This window comes from Macrobrachium nipponense, chromosome 19, assembly GCF_015104395.2.
Source record: "Macrobrachium nipponense isolate FS-2020 chromosome 19, ASM1510439v2, whole genome shotgun sequence".
NCBI classification, from domain to species: Eukaryota; Metazoa; Arthropoda; class Malacostraca; order Decapoda; family Palaemonidae; genus Macrobrachium; species Macrobrachium nipponense.
The window spans coordinates 5,017,997-5,034,096 of record NC_061088.1 but is presented as its reverse complement, the minus strand read 5'-3'; the positions used below and the strand labels follow the sequence as shown (position 1 = coordinate 5,034,096).

The window sequence follows — 16,100 nt, the reverse complement described above, 5'->3', positions numbered from 1 at the left end:
ACAGCTTACAGGATTACCACTGTGGAGGTAGTGCATTTGACCCAACCTCTGCAACTTCTATTATTTTAATAAACAGCAATGCAAGGTGCTTTACACATAGGCTGGCTTGTGTGTATAACTAATTTACAATGGAATGTACTAGAGCTAGTTCTATTACAGCTGTGGCCAACCCTATAGTACCGAAAGTTTCATGCCACCCATGAAATAATAAAACATGATTTTCATACTAAGAAATGCCATTAAAACAAAATCATGAGAAAAGACACCTGGTTTTAATGAATTTTGTGGATGGGAATATTAAGATGTACAAACAAAATCACAAAATTTTTTTTTAGGATCATTCACCCTTCCTTTTTAGTTCCATAGACTTCTGTTACATTTCAAACTTACTGAGCTGAACTGGATGAAAACTCTACTCCTGGGGCCCCACCACCGGTGTACTTGAACTTGTAAGTGTAAGTTTCAAGGACAACATCAGGCTGAGAAGGGTCTTCATATATTACTAATGTTAGCTGGCGAAGCTGAAAGATGCAAGATAAAGAATTTATTATAAGAATTGTCACCCCAGCTTGTTAAAACCTAAGTATCATTTGAACTTGACACGAGGCTAATTACACGGTGCCAGCAGCAGTTGGTAAAACATTCATAGCTCTTCACCACCTTGCATGTACTGCATGCAAGACAAGAACTTTTGTTTAATAGCAATTCAACCATGAATTTCCCTACCAAGATGTCTACACTCCCTTCCACAGCAACATATTGTAGGATGGTTGATAAAAAGAGATTCTATCAGGAGAAATGTAGTGGTACAAAAAATTTAAAGCTATTCAGAGTATGGAAAGTCTACTTCTCTATAGAATTACCATAATTTTTTTGTTTAACTCAGCAACACTTTAGCTTTAACTTTGTTGCATCTTCTAGCCTAACATGATATTGTTAGTATACAATAAAGTTTTGTACATACTTACCCGGCAGAATATACTTAGCTTATGTCTCTGACGTCCCGACAGAATTCAAAACTCGCAGCACACGCTCTATCAGGTAGGTCAGGTGATCGCCCTCTCCCGCCGCTGGTGGCGGGAATAGGAACCATTCCCTCCGTTTTCAGACCAGATTTTTTCTCTTACAACCTATCTCCTGAGGGGAGGATGGGGGGGTTGGGGCCATTCATCGTATATATCTGCCGGGTAAGTATGTACAAAACTTTATTGTATACTAACAATATCATTTTTGTACATGCAACTTCCCCGGCAGATATATACTTAGCTGATTGAAACCCTTGGTGGCGGGTAAGAGATAGTTACTCATATAAAGAACAATAAAAACAGGAAAACAACATCTGTGTAGGTCATATATAAAACTTATTAAAACCTTGGTTCCTACCTTATTGGGCAGAAACTTCATGATTACTGTCTAGAGTCTGCTTGCCTCAAGAGTTTCAGTGGGGATGAGACCTGACATGATAGCTCTTCTGGATCGTGTCAATGGGGGAGCCCGCTTACTTGACAGAGCCTTGTCTTGGATCATACCAATGGGGGCTGACCCACTTACATGGTAGAGCCTTCACCTTTGTCATATCAACGGGGACTAACCCTCTTACATGACAGAGCCTAGGTCCAAATCACTAACAAGGAGCACGAAAAAAAACCAATCCCGACCACCTGACCACACTAACATTTGTTAAACACCTACGATTTGAAAGGAGCATTCCCAAGACCCCTTCCAATCGACCATAAAAAACACAACACCAAAAAACGTTTAAAATTACTAACTTAACTAACTATAAAGGATTAGGTTTAGCTCCTGCCCCAGCAACGAATCCGCAGACACGAAACGGTCCCGAGAGAGAAGCACTTAATCATAAGTGACTCGCACGTCTCTTAAGTAATTTGATGCAAAAAAACCGAATTGCACCTCCAATAGGTGGATTCGACAAGAGTCTGTATCGACATATTCCTATGATACGTTAAAGAGGTAGCTACAGCTCTGACCTCATGTGCTTTGACTCTTAGAAGCCTTAAATGTTCCTCTTCACAGGAAGCATGCGCTTCTTTGATAACGTCTTTAATAAAATACGCTTGAGCATTCTTAGAAATCATCCTCTTAGGATTTCTACGGAACACCAAAGGCTATCCACATTTCCACCAAGTAGCTTCTTCCTCTCTAGGTAGAAACTTGAGGATCCTGACTGGGCACAATGTCCTCTCTAAGTCTCTCACTACCAAAGAGGACAGTCCCTTAATCTCAAAAGTCCTTGGCCATGGTTTAGAAGGATTTTCGTTCTTGCTAAAAACAGGGGATTAAAGGAGCATACTGCAGAATCTTCTTAAAGCCCACAGTTCCTTCTAAAGCCTGAAGTTCACTAACTCTCTTAGCAGAGGCTAGTGCAAAGAGAAAGAGAGACTTTCTAGTCAAGTCTCTGAATGAGGAATTTTGAGGAGGTTCGAATTTCTCGGACATTAAATATCTAAGAACCACATCCAGGTTCCAACTAGGTGGTCTTATCGTCTTGGACTTCGAGGTTTCAAAGGACCTAACAAGTCATGCAGATCCTTGTCCTCCGAGATATTAAGGCCTCTATGTCTAAAAACAGATGAGAGCATGCTTTTATATCCCCTTATTGTGGTAACGGCCAGATTGCATTTCTCCCTCAAATAGCGGAGAAAATCCGCTATTTCAGTTACAGAGATTCTGGAGAGGATACTTTCTGGGACCTGGCCCATCTTCGGAACACCTCCCACTTCGACTGGCACACGCGAAGAGTTGAAGGTCTTCTGGCTCTAGCAATTGCCTTTGCAGCCTTGCGTGAAAACCCCCTCGCTCTGACGAGTCCTTCGACAGTCTGAAGGCAGTCAGACTGAGAGAGAGGAGGTTTTTGTGGTATCTGTCGAGTGGGGGCTTGTCTGAGAAGATCCTTCCACAGTGGAAGGGCCCTTGGGAAATCTATCATCCATTCCAGTACCTGTGTGCACCAATCTTGGGCTGGCCAGAATGGGGCGATGAGGGTCAGTTTGGCTCCCTCCGTCGAAACGAACTTCCTTACCACCTCTCCTATTATCTTGAAAGGAGGAAAAGCGTACCCGTCGATCCCCTTCCAATCCAGAAGGAGACCGTCCACTGCAACTGCCTTTGGATCTGAAATCGGAGAGCAGTAGTTCTCCAACCTCGCATTCCAATTCGTTGCGAACAGGTCGATATTGGGTCTCCCCCAGAGGTCCCAAATCTTGTCGCACACTTCTGAATGCAGAGTCCATTCCGTGGAAAGGACCAACCCTGATCTCTTCTGCTCAGAAGATCTGCTCTCACGTTCTTTTCCCCCGGATGAACCTGGTTAGAAGAGTTATTCGCCGTTCCTCGGTCCAAAGAAGAAGCTCCTTTGCTTTCTCGAACAGGGAGAAGGAGTGAGTCCCTCCCTTTTTCCTTATGTAGGCTAGAGCTGTTGTGTTGTCCGAATTCACTTGCAACACGGCACCCAATACTTAGAGGTTCGAAGTGAACGAGAGCTAGATGGATGCTGCTAGTTCCTTCTTGTGATATGCCAGGACACCTGTTCCCCACTCCAGGTGCCTGACACTTCTCTCGAGCCTAGAGTCGCTCCCCATCCTTTTTCCGAGGCGTCTGTAAATAACACTAGGCGAGGGCTCGACAACTGAAGGGAGAGCCCTTGATTCAATCTGTTTGGCTCTAACCACCAACTGAGGTCCTCCTTTATGCTCTTTGAGAGCTGAAAGGAGTCCGAAAGCTCTTGGTGCTTCTGATCCCATTTCTCTGAGGAAGAATTGTAGGGGTCTTAAGTGTAGCCTCCCTAGAGAAACGAACTGTTCCAACGAGGAAAGGGTCCCCAGAAGACTCATCCATTCCCTCGCGGAACATTGTTCTTTCTCTAGGAAGGTCGTCACTTTCTGTAAACATCTCTCCTGTCGTTCCTTTGATGGATACACACGAAAACCCCGAGAATCCATCAGAATCCCCAGATAGACAATGCTTTGCTGGGATTCATCTGGACTTCCCGAGTTTAGTAACAGTCCCAGGGAACTGAACTAGGTCAGTGCTAATTCAAGTCCTCCAGACATCGATCTTTTGATTGGGCCGATCAGCCAATCGTCGAGATACAACGAGATTCTTACTCCTTCGATATGAAGCCATGAGCGACATCTCATAAGACCTGTGAACACCTGAGGGGCCGTGGCAAGACCGAAGCATAGGGCTCGAAATGAAAAACTTTCTTTGCCCTGTACCATGAATCTTAGGTACCTCCTGGACGAGGGATGGATAGGTACATGAAAATAGCCATCCTGAAGGTCCAGGGACACCATCCAATCCCCTGGACGAAGAGCTGCAAGAACGGAGGAAGTCGTTCTCCATCGTGAACTTCGTCTTGACAATGAAGCGATTCAGGGCACTTACGTCCAGGACTGGTCTCCACTCTCCTGAGGCTTTTGGTACAAGAAAAAGACGGTTGTAAAACCCTGGAGATTGAAGGTCTTGAACCCTTTCTATCGCCTCTTTGTCCATCATTTCTTCTACTAGTTGTAGCAGGGCCTGGTTCTTTAAAGAATCTCGGTATCTTGCTGTTAACTCCCTTGGAGTTGTTGTTAAGGGAGGCTTCTCCCTGAAGGGGATAAGGTATCCTCTCTCAAGGATAGAGAGGGACCAGTTGTCCGCCCCTCTCTGAGCCCAGACTTTCGCAAACTTCAGCAGTCTGGCTCCTACTGTAGTCTGGAGGACTACTTTCTCATTGTGGTTTAGGGAAGGGCTTGCGTGCTGATCCTCTCTCTTAACCGGTCTCCTACTCCTAAGAGAGGGTATAGCCGTCGTTCTCCCTCGAAAGGGCTGCTGAAAAGCAGGCTTCTCTCTTTTAGCCAAAGGAACTGCTGGCTTTAGTCTTTTTGCCGACTGCGCAAGCAGATCCTGAGTAGCCTTTTTGGATAAAGACTTAGATATATCTCTCACTGTCTCTTGTGGAAACAGGTGACTAGACAGGAGCGAATAAAGCATGGAGGATCTCTGTAGAGGAGACACCGATTTCGTCAAAAAAGAACTGTAGACAGATCTCTTTTTAAGGACTGCCGATCCAAAGAGAGAAGCCACCTCCGTAGATCCATCCATCAAGGCCTTATCCAGACAAGAAAGTACACTCGTTAAAACTTCCATCGAAACAAAGTCTGGATCCTGTGCTCTCTTGGCCAGGGCTCCCAAGGCCCAATCCATAAAATTAAAGACCTCAAGTGTGCGAAATAGACCCTTAAGTAAATTGTCCATTTCGCACATTCCCCATGAGGCCTTTGCCGAATGAAGAGAGCGTCTTCTAGACGAATCCACTAACGCTGAAAAATCAGCATCAGCTGAAGAAGGGAGGCCCAATCCCATTGGCTCTTTCGTGTCATACCAGACACCTGGCTTACCTGCCAACTTCGAAGGAGGGCAGGAAAAAACCATCTTGCCCGCTTCTTTTTTAGAGAGGAGCCAGTTCTCCAAGCTCTTGATGGCTTTCTTCATCGAAAGGGTCGGATTCATTTTCACGAACGAAGAGGACTTGGAAAGCTTAGTGCTTGAAAGCAGTGATCCCGGCGAAGGAGGATCTGCAGGATGAAGAGAGTCACCGAACTCTTGAAGGAGCAGGGCTGACAGTCTCTTGTAATCCGAGACGCCCGCATCTACAGGAAGTTCCTCCTCAGATACCTCTTCAAAGGTAGCATTAGGAGAAGAATGCCTCTTCGGAGAAGGAGTCCTAGAAGGAGAAGCGCTCTTTTCCTTCGAAGGAAGTTTGGTAGAGGAAGGAAGACCACTCCCCAAAGAGATCCTATTGCCTGAAGAAACAGTTTCTACTGGAAGGGGCCTCGGAGAAGAAGAATGCCTGCTTCTTCTCAAAAGTTCTTGGCGCCTGTGAGGAGAGGCGCTAGCGTCACGTCGGTAGCGTCTATCAGGCACTACGCGCCTTGGGGTAGAAAAACGTCTGCTCTCATCCTGACTCCTGCCAGGAGAGGGGTTTACTTCCTTCCGAAGATTCTTGTGAGAAGGCAAACTCGTAACCCCTAAGGAAAGCCTAACAGAAGTAGGGCGTACAGAACCCATCATGCTCTTTTCAGGCTCCTGGCGTCTGCGTGGAGAGGCGCTAGCGTCCCGTTCTGGGCGCCTGCTAGGAGAGGCGCTAAAATCTCTCCGAGAACGTCTGGGGGGCGAGATTTCTTCTTCTCTCTTTCTGCGTCCCCGTGAATAACGGAGATTATCTTGTTTCTTAAGATAGCAAGGAGAGGCGCTTCTATCTCTCAGCGAACGCCTATAAGGAGAAGAACATTCTTTACTCCTACGAAAGGATCGACTATCCTTGTCAGGAGAGGGGCTTGCGCCCTTATTCGGGCATCTAGACGAATGCGGGATCCTACTAGAAGAAGCTCTTCTGGTCGGAGTAGTAGATCGTTCTCGAAAGGGAGAGGCGTATAACAACGATCTTGTTGGGGAGTAACGCCTTCCAGGAGAGAGACGCCTACCAGAGTCCGAAAGCCGACTTGACGACCGTCTCTTACGAGAGCTCTTTACTGGAAGAGAGACGTCCTTCCTGCGAGAAGGCTCCTTAGACAGCGAGCCTACTAACGAGGATAGCTGCTCCTGCAGTCCTACCAAGAACTTCTTTGTAGAAGCACGAATTCCTTCCGGAGAAGAAACAGGAGACTTCATCGCTCTCTTCTTCTGAGCGGGAGAATACTCCAGAAAAGGCTCTGGGCTGGAGTCTAATGCGTCTCCTGCAGGCGCCTTCCAGGCTCTCTTCAGAGGGCGCGACTTAGACGCGGAGCTCCATCCGCGTCTCGGAGAAGTAGAATCCGAGTCTGAAAAACACTTCCTAAGGACGCTTTATCTATAGCTGTCCAAGGCAGCCTGGGACGAGTCTACAGGGCCTGCCGAAGGGACGCCTGACTGTTGGGAATACTCTACATCCCCCTTGCGGCTTTCGACATTCCTCCTCCCTTGGTCATGGGAGTCTGAAAGAGGTCTAGGCCTAGGAGCAATGCGGAGTCGGTCAGACGTCCCCTCCACTACACTGGGGACACTGTACACTTCACTGCACCCTTCACTCTTACCTTCCATTTCTCGTAATTGCCTTTGCAAATTACGGATCGACGCTTCCATTGCAGCTTTCTCCGATCGAGACGAATCTACGATTTCGCTGCGGGGGGAAGGAGCTGAACCTGCGTTAGCAGTAGGAGAAATTACATTGGAAATAGAAAGATTGTCCTGATCCAAAGAGCAGGACCTACTTGAACTTTTAGCAGCTTCAGAGGGCGCGACTTAAGACGCGGAGCTCCATCCGCATCTCGGAGAAGTAGAATCCGAGTCGGAAAAACACTTCCTAAGGACGCTTTGTCTATAGCTGTCCAAGGCAAAGGCAACCTGGGACAAGTCTACAGGGCCTGCCGAAGGGACGCCTGACCGTTGGGAATATTCTACATCCCCCTTGCGGCTTTCGACATTCCTCCTCCCTTGGTCATGGGAGTCTGAAAGAGGTCTAGGCCTAGGAGCAATGCGGAGTCGGTCAGACGCCCCCTCCACTACACTGGGGACACTGTACACTTCACTGCACCCTTCACTCTTACCTTCCATTTCTCGTAATTGCCTTTGCAAATTACGGATCGACGCTTCCTTTGTAGCTTTCTCCGATCGAGACGAATCTACGATTTCGCTGCGGGGGGAAGGAGCTGAACCTGCGTTAGCAGTAGGAGAAATTACATTGGAAATAGAAAGATTGTCCTGATCCAAAGAGCAGGACCTACTTGAACTTTTAGCAGCTTTCCTAATTCTATCTTTCTCCAACTTATTTACATACGCAGTCAAACTCTTCCATTGCACTTCAGTCAAACTCAAACATTCGTCACGTGTTACTAACTGAGCATTCATTCCCCATACATTTAACACAAATAGTGTGAGGGTCCACCGAAGCTTTCGGCAGTCTCACCTTACATCCTTCTTTCACACAAACTCTAAAACGAGTTTCAGGCACAACATCAGCCATAATGAAGAATCCTAAGCAAATCCAAATAACGGTCCAAATCAGCGTATACCAAAGCCAAAGAAAGAATACTCACCAAACAATCCTTAGCAAAGCAAGCAGAATTCCGTGCAGGAGGAACTAACAACGATGTTGTTAGCACCGGCGACAGAAAAAATCTGGTCTGAAAACGGGAATGGTTCCTATTCCCGCCACCCAGCGGCGGGAGAGGGTGATCACCTGACCTACCTGTAGCGTGTGCCGCGAATTTTGAATTCTGTCGGGACGTCAGAGACATAAGCTAAGTATATATCTGCCGGGGAAGTTGCATGTACAAAATGTCACTTTTAACATAAGCATTTGGCATTTCATTTCCCTTTGAAAAAAACACTGTGTGAATACAGAATCTGGGATGAAAAAAACTTTCACACTTTCAGCTAACAGATGATGGCCTGTTTGCCTATCACTGAAAACTTTAACAATGTAACTACTTCATATTGTCTGTCAATTGCATCATAACATGACTGAATCCAAGAGAACAGAACCTTAGATGGCTTACACGGGGATTCATCTGTGAGTACTTTCAAGCTCAGCCCATCTAAACAATGATCCCCATATGCATTCTGGAAAAAATGGAAAAAATTTATAGCACCCCAAAACAAATCGATTTCAGATACTTCCATGAATGGCAGACATTCTATTAAGAAATAGTTTTGATCTTTAAAATTTACTCAAAACATAGTTAATCATAATTTAATTTTAGGATTCATAAAATTAAACTTAAAACAGACTTCTGTAAAAAATTCAAGTTTCTTGAAGACTGCAAACACTTGAAAGGTATCTGAAGAGCAGAGAACATGAAAGAATTTCCTTTTTAATGCTGTACTAAAAGATCAATGTTACATCAGAAATTGATGGTGAATGAAACATGTACTGTATCTAGTAAATGAAAAGTGTATTATAATCTATTTTATTTTCATGGATTATTGCTGTAATGCAGATCAGTAATGAGAAAGCGGAAACTCTTCCTTAACACTAACAGGTATAAACTATAGTAGATTCACATCAGCCGTGCATTTGACGTCTAGGCCAGTCCCTTATGATGCTCCTGAGTGGTTGTTGATAAGCCAATCACAGGGCTAGAAAATCTCAGTCTCTCAAGAGTTCACATAGGCAGGATGTATGTTCCACCTCTCCTGAAAGATGTATCCCTCAGGAGAGATGGAACATACATCCTACTTATGTGAACTCTCAAGAGAGACTGAGAGTTTCCAGCTTTTTCATTGGCTTATCAACAACCAATCTGGAGTGTCATAAGGGACTGGCCTAGACATCAAATGCATGGCTGATGTGAATCTACTATGACTCAACAGTGCTATCAATGTCCACAAGACCTGAAAATGTTAGTACAGTGGGCGGCCCCTATTCCCGTTCTCCAAATTCGCAGACACACAGATTCGTGGATTTCTCTCTGGATCATATCTGCCCATTATTTGCAGGGGATTCGTCTATTAGCAGGGCTTTCCGGCGATAAATAATCACTGGTTAGTGTATTTTGATGTTATTTTCATGCCTAAATACATTTTTATGATACAAAAATGATTTACTAATTTTAAAATATTAATATTGATCAATACTGTATTAGTCAGTTTAATAAGATTGAATGATATCACATAACAACAATAATAATTCTCTCTCTCTTACAGAGATGTAAGTTTTTTGTATGATAAATAAATTATTTACTAATTTTCAAATATTAATATTAATGTAAAGAGCAATCAATTTATTAAAGAAAATACTACAGTGAATTAGTAAGATTTTAGTTTATAAATTTAAAAAAATATGTAAGAATGAAGGAAATCCCAGTCTTCATGCATCTTTCTTTCGAACTCCAGGTACCAAAGCCGATGTGTTTTTCTCCTCCTCTCTCTCTCTCTCTCTCTCTCTCTCTCTCTCTCTCTCTCTGCAGTCTCTCTCTCTCTCTCTCTCTCTCTCTCTTACTGAGTGATGAGCTTTTTATGGTACACGTATGTATATGTTTAATAATATAATAATAATAATAATAATAATAATAATAATAATAATAATAATAGTAGGGAAAATCTCTCCATCACGAGAGTATATATAATGTTCTAAAGGGTCCACAATAATACAAGTGTAAAAAGTCCGTGTATAATTTTGAAGACTTTACAGATAGCTTTCGAACCCTTCCCTGGGTTCATCTTCAGTCCAAATGAACAAAAAGTTACGACAAGTGCAGAGGTAAATTTAAAAAACAAGAGACGTTGAAGATCGATGACAACGGTCGTTAGCTCGTTAAAGGGCCAGGAGAAGAAAGAGGGTAGTTAACAACAACTAGGTGATACCCTCCCCCCTATCAATCCTTCTGGCTGCAATCCTGTTGGATCTTCGTACAGGTTGTTGCAACATTACATGAAGTCCTTCATCCAAGGGCGTAGATTGGGCACCGTTATCAGACTCGCCCCCGGGGCAGCGGTTACTGGACTGGAAGAGGCAAGGCAGAGGCAGCATCAGGAGAGGGAAAAACAGAGCCTTGTCCTACATTTAAAATCTTTTAAAAACATACTACTAATATAAAAATTAACAAATGGGTCTTCGTTGACAAAAGACTTGTTTCCTTTGAATGATTCTCCCAAGCTTATAGCAGCTCCCTCGACTAGTCGTCTGACATTTACATTGTTACTTTTAAAGATAATTTTAGCCTCGTTCCAGTTGGGTCTATGATCATTCCTGAATGCATGTGCTACTATTGCGCTGTTTGTGATTGTAGTTCATAAGCTCGCTTATGTTCGCCCAAAACGTAATATTAGTCCCCGTCCACTTTCACCAAAAATTATTTACTATTACAATCCATACACGGTAGTTCGTAAACGCCTGGGACTATGGGATTTTTATCATTGTTATTGTTTATAACGAGGGAACGTCTTATTGTATTTTCATATTTGAACACAATTTTAGTTTCCTTCTGACTTTTGTTGATATGTCCACTTATATTCTTACTTCTGGATTAAAGGGAAGGGACAAATATATTTTTGGTTTTTCCTTATTATTATCTCTCAGTCCATAAAACGACTTCCTCGCTCGCGAAATTGCTTTCTCAATGAAGTGAGGGGATATCTGAGACTTCTAAAAGTTTCACAACCTGGGTGCCCCCTCAGGCCTATTATTGCTGCTGTGGTTCACCGCAAAACACATTAGCAGAGTGGTTGGCTCAGGTTCTTAGTCAGTTTTCTTGGCACGTTCTCAAGTGCTCATTTACAGCATTCATTCCAGTTTATACAGCGGTCAAAGATAGTAATTGGGTAGATGGGGAGGGATGGCGAGTTTAGATGTTTACGGCATTATTTACCAACGTTCCATTAGATTATGTGATCACAAAGTTACAGGAAGAACATGATCAAGGTAATGTGACTTTCCCCATTCCCGCAGAGCAGTTTTTCTCCCTTATCAGATTATGTGTCTCGTCCACTGTATTCCAGTTCAATAATCAGGGATTTGCTCAAAAAGAAGGTGTAGCCATGGGTTCTCCTCTATCCCCTGTCCTCGCTAACATTTGCATGGAGTTTGTGGAAAAAGAAATTATAAACAGGTGTGATGAAGAAACGAGACCAGTTTTATGGGCAAAATATGTGGATGACATTTTTATCATTTTTAAAGGTACCGATGAAAAGCTAAAGAAACTAGTAGAAATAGCAAATAGCATTTTACCATCAATTTAAGTTCACGACAGAAGTAGAAGTGGATTCTAAATTACCGTTTTTAGATGTTTTTAGTGTACAGGGACTGTAATAGCCAGAGGTACAAATTTTCAGTTTACCGGAAATCTACAATTCCGAGAGTTATGTCCACTTTTATTCTTTTCACTCAAAAAGAAATAAAAAGTAAGTTATTAGAATTTTGCTTTACGCGCATTCAGAATTTGCAACTCCGAATATATAGACGGTGAACTTAAACACATCACGGCTACTTTTAGAAGTCTCAGATATCCCCCTCACTTCATTGAGAAAGCAATTTCGCGAGCGAGGAAGTCGTTCTATGGACTGAGAGATAATAATAAGGAAAAACCAAAAAGATATTTGTCCCTTCCCTTTAATCCAGAAGTAAAGAAAGAATATAAGTGGACATACAACAAAAGTCAGTAAGAAACTAAAATTGTGTTCAAATATGAAAATACAATAAGACGTTCCCTCATAAGAAACAATAACAATGATAAAACATCCCATAGTCCCAGGCGTTTACGAACTACCAGTGTATGGATTGTAATAGTAAATATTTTGGTGAAAGTGGACGGGGACTAAATATACGTTTGGGCTAACATAAGCGAGCTTATGAACTACAATCACAAAACAGCGCAATAGTAGCACATGCATTCAGGAATGATCATAGACCCAACTGGAACGAGGCTAAAATTATCTTTAAAAGTAACAATGTAAATGTCAGACGACTAGTCGAGGGAGCTGCTATAAGCTTGGGAGAATCATTCAAGGAAACAAGTCTTTTGTCAACGAAGACCCATTTGTTTAATTTTTATATTACTAGTATGTTTTTAAAAGATTTTAAATGTAGGACAGGCTCTGTTTTCCCCCTTCCCTCCTGATGCTGCCTCTGCCTTGCCTCTTCCAGTCCAGGTAACCGCTGCCCCGGGGGAGTCTGATAACGGTGCCCATCTACGGCCCTTGGATGAAGGACTTCATGTAATGTTGCAACAACCTGTACGAAGATCCAACAGGATTGCAGCCAGAAGGATTGATAGGGGGGAGGGTATCACCTAGTTGTTGTTAACTACCCTCTTTCTTTCTCTGGCCATTTAACGAGCTAACGACCGTTGTCATCGATCTTCAACGTCTCTTGTTTTTTAAATTTACCTCTGCACTTGTCGTAACTTTTTGTTCATTTGGACTGAAGATGAACCCAGGGAAGGGTTCGAAAGCTATCTGTAAAGTCTTCAAAATTATACACGACTTTTTACACTTTGTATTATTGTGGACCCTTTAGAACAAAATAATAATAATAATAATAATAATAATAATAATAATAATAATATTGTGGCAACCGTGGAGGAGTGGGTTAGGTCGTCAATGGACTTAAGTCAAGTTAAGCAACATTGGGGCTGGTCAGTCGTTGGATGGGTGACCGCTCTCCTCAGCGTTGATTCCTTGGGAAAGGATCTTTACCATAATTTCCTCAGTCTACTCAGCTGTAAATGAGTACCTATCCCTGATGGGGTAGGGTCCAGCTATGGGTTAAATAGCAAAAACTCAGCAATGATGGAAAGAAATGAAGGAATAAACGACAACGACGTAAATGGAACCTCTGGCAACAGAGGAGCTTTGTCCGGCAACCAGGTATTCAACCCAATTGAAGGGGAAGACAGTCAGGTACTTGGAGGTCGTCATCCAGCAACTGATCATCACAACGACAGTAATCAACAGCCTGAGATGGAGCTACAGAAGCAAAAAGGAAGAAATGGACAAGAGGAGAAATAAGGAAAATATGGAGATGCTACATCAGAACCAACCCGATGGAGAGAGGATATAGAAGAAGATTGGTCAACATCTGGAATGAGAGGAATAACACCCCCCAAACAGAGCAGAGGCTGGCAGACCAAGTAAGGAACATAAAGAAAAACAACTGGCTCTCCCCAACAGAAAGAGAAGAACTGGAAAGGGAAAAATCACAAGACAACGAATTACACGAAGACGAAACTGAGAGACGATGCCACAGAAGACGACAGGGAGGATGAGGTATCAAACAACGACACACGAAGAAACACCAACGAAGTAACAGAGAGGACGGAATGGGTAGAAAAGATTAGACAATGGATGGAGCCAGATACAGAGAGAACAAAGATCCCCTCCATGAAAGCCTACAACACCAAGAAATTAGGGAGAAAACAAGTGAGGTCAATGAAATAATGGGCATAATACACCCCCCACCACCGTATCACAGAAACAAATAACTTGGTATCTGCAAGGAGCAAGATTAGTAGCAGAACTGATGGGGATTCGAACACCAACACCACCAGCACAACCAACCCACAGAAACCAAAACAGCAACCTCCTTGGAAAAGGCGCCTGGAAAAGCAAATCATGGTGATGAGATCTGACTTGAGTAAACTGAAAGAGATGGCAGAAAAAAGGCTAAGAAGCAAGAAAACAAGGAAGGGAAAACTCAATGAGAAATACAAAGTACAAGAGAGGGGACTAAAAACAAACACAATAGAAGATGTAAGGCCAAAGCACATAAGATCCAACGGTACATGAACAGGAATAAGGGATACCAACAGAACAAACTATTCGGAACCAACCAGAAAAGACTATACAGCCAACTAAGAGGGGAAGACAACCACCCAGAAATTCCTGAAGCCGAACCAAGTAAGAGACTCTGGGAAAACATATGGAGTAATCCGGTATCACACAACAAACATGATATTGTTAGTATACAATAAAGTTTTGTACATACTTACCCAGCAGATATATACTTAGCTTAGGTCTCTGACCGTCACGACAGAAAATTCAAAACTCGCGGACACGCTACAGGTAGGTCAGGTGATCTACCTACCCGCCACTGGGTGGCGGGTGTAAGAACCAGTCCCCTTTCTTGTCAGACTATTTTCTTCCACCTGTCTCCTGAGGGGAGGCTGGGCGGGCCATCAATCGTATATATCTGCCAGGTAAGTATGTACAAAACTTTATTGTATACTAACAATATCATTTTTGTACATGAACTTCCCTGCCAGATATATACTTAACTGATTGACACCCTTGGTGGAGGGAAAGAGACACATATCACTTAGAAAGTGGGGACAACACATGTTAAAGGAATAAAAAATAAAACAACCCTTGGTTCTTACCTGAATTAGGCAGAAGACTTCATAGTTACTGTCTATTAGTCTGCGTTGCCTAAAGTGTCTCAGCGAGGGCGTGACCTATAGCTGAAGAACTCTTTGGGTCTACCAATGGGAACGGAGTCCACTTACTTGGCAGAATCCAAACAGGGTCTGGTCAATGGGGATCAACCCGCTTACATGCCAGAGCCTATCACTACCAACCGCAAGGAGCCTCAAGCACAACCGATCACCTAAGCAATTACTAATATTAGTATACGAAAGAAGGAGCTGCCTCCTGCAAACCTCCTTCGTACAACCAAAACCTAAATTAAAAACTAACAGGGAAAAGGAATTAAAAAGGATGTGTTTCAGCTCCCTGCCCAGCCATGAATCCGCCGATACGTAAGGGCCTAGCCCAAAACACTTTTCATACGTAATCGATACGTCTTTAAGGTAGTGATTGGAGAAGACTGATTCACACCTCCAAAAAGTGGCCTTCATGAAGTTTTGTAAAGACATATTCTTCTTGAAAGCCAAAGACGTCGCGATGGCCCTCACTTCGTGCGTCTTGACTTTCAGAAGACTAAACTGTTGCTGACTGCATGATGTGGGTGGGTTCTCTAATAACATTCCTGATAAAGAATGAGAGGGCATTTTTTGATATGGGCCCTACTGGGGTCCCTTACAGAGCACCAGAGATTGCTCTCATTAGCAGCAAGCTCTCTCTTCCTTTGAAGATAAAATTTCAGGCTTCTCACCGGGCAAAGAGATCTCTCCTCTTCTGTCCCAACTAAGGAGGACAAGCTTTTAATTTCGAAGCTCATGGGGCCATGGTGAAGAAGGGTTTTCCATTCTTGGCTAGGAAAGGCCGGAAGAAAAGAGCAAAAAACGCGGATCCTCCTTTGAAAACCTACCTCACCTTCTAGAGCCTGCGCGCTGACTCTCTTCGCTGAAGCTAACGCACAGAGAAAAAAGAGTCTTCATCGAAAGGTCCCGAACGAAGCTGTATGGGGAGGTTTCGAATCTGAGGACCTCAAGAAAGATCAGCACGACGTCTAGATTCCAGCTTAGGAACTAGAGGAGGTTCTTTTAACCGTCTCAAATGATCTGATTAAGTCATGGAGGTCCTTGTCTTCAGATATGTTTAATCCTCTATGACGAAAAAACTGAGGAAAAGCCTGCTCCTGTAGCCCTTGATGGTGGAGACTACTAAAACCCGCATTTTTTCCCTCAGGAAGATAAGAAATCTGCTATCTGAGTCACAGA

The 16,100-nt window shown here is 43.4% G+C and overlaps 1 protein-coding gene across 4 annotated transcripts in view; it reads right to left on the bottom strand.

Moving 5' to 3' along the window:
* LOC135212389 (HORMA domain-containing protein 2-like) overlaps nucleotides 1-16,100 on the bottom strand; it is a 90,963-nt gene that overhangs the window by 21,252 nt on the left and 53,611 nt on the right. For all 4 annotated transcript variants that reach the window (XM_064245762.1, XM_064245777.1, XM_064245769.1 and 1 more), the window contains 2 exons: nucleotides 8,479-8,607; nucleotides 391-521 (listed from right to left, as the gene is read on the bottom strand). In XM_064245762.1, the coding sequence (XP_064101832.1) occupies nucleotides 391-521; nucleotides 8,479-8,607 (260 nt within the window). The remainder of the gene's footprint in view (nucleotides 1-390; nucleotides 522-8,478; nucleotides 8,608-16,100) is intronic.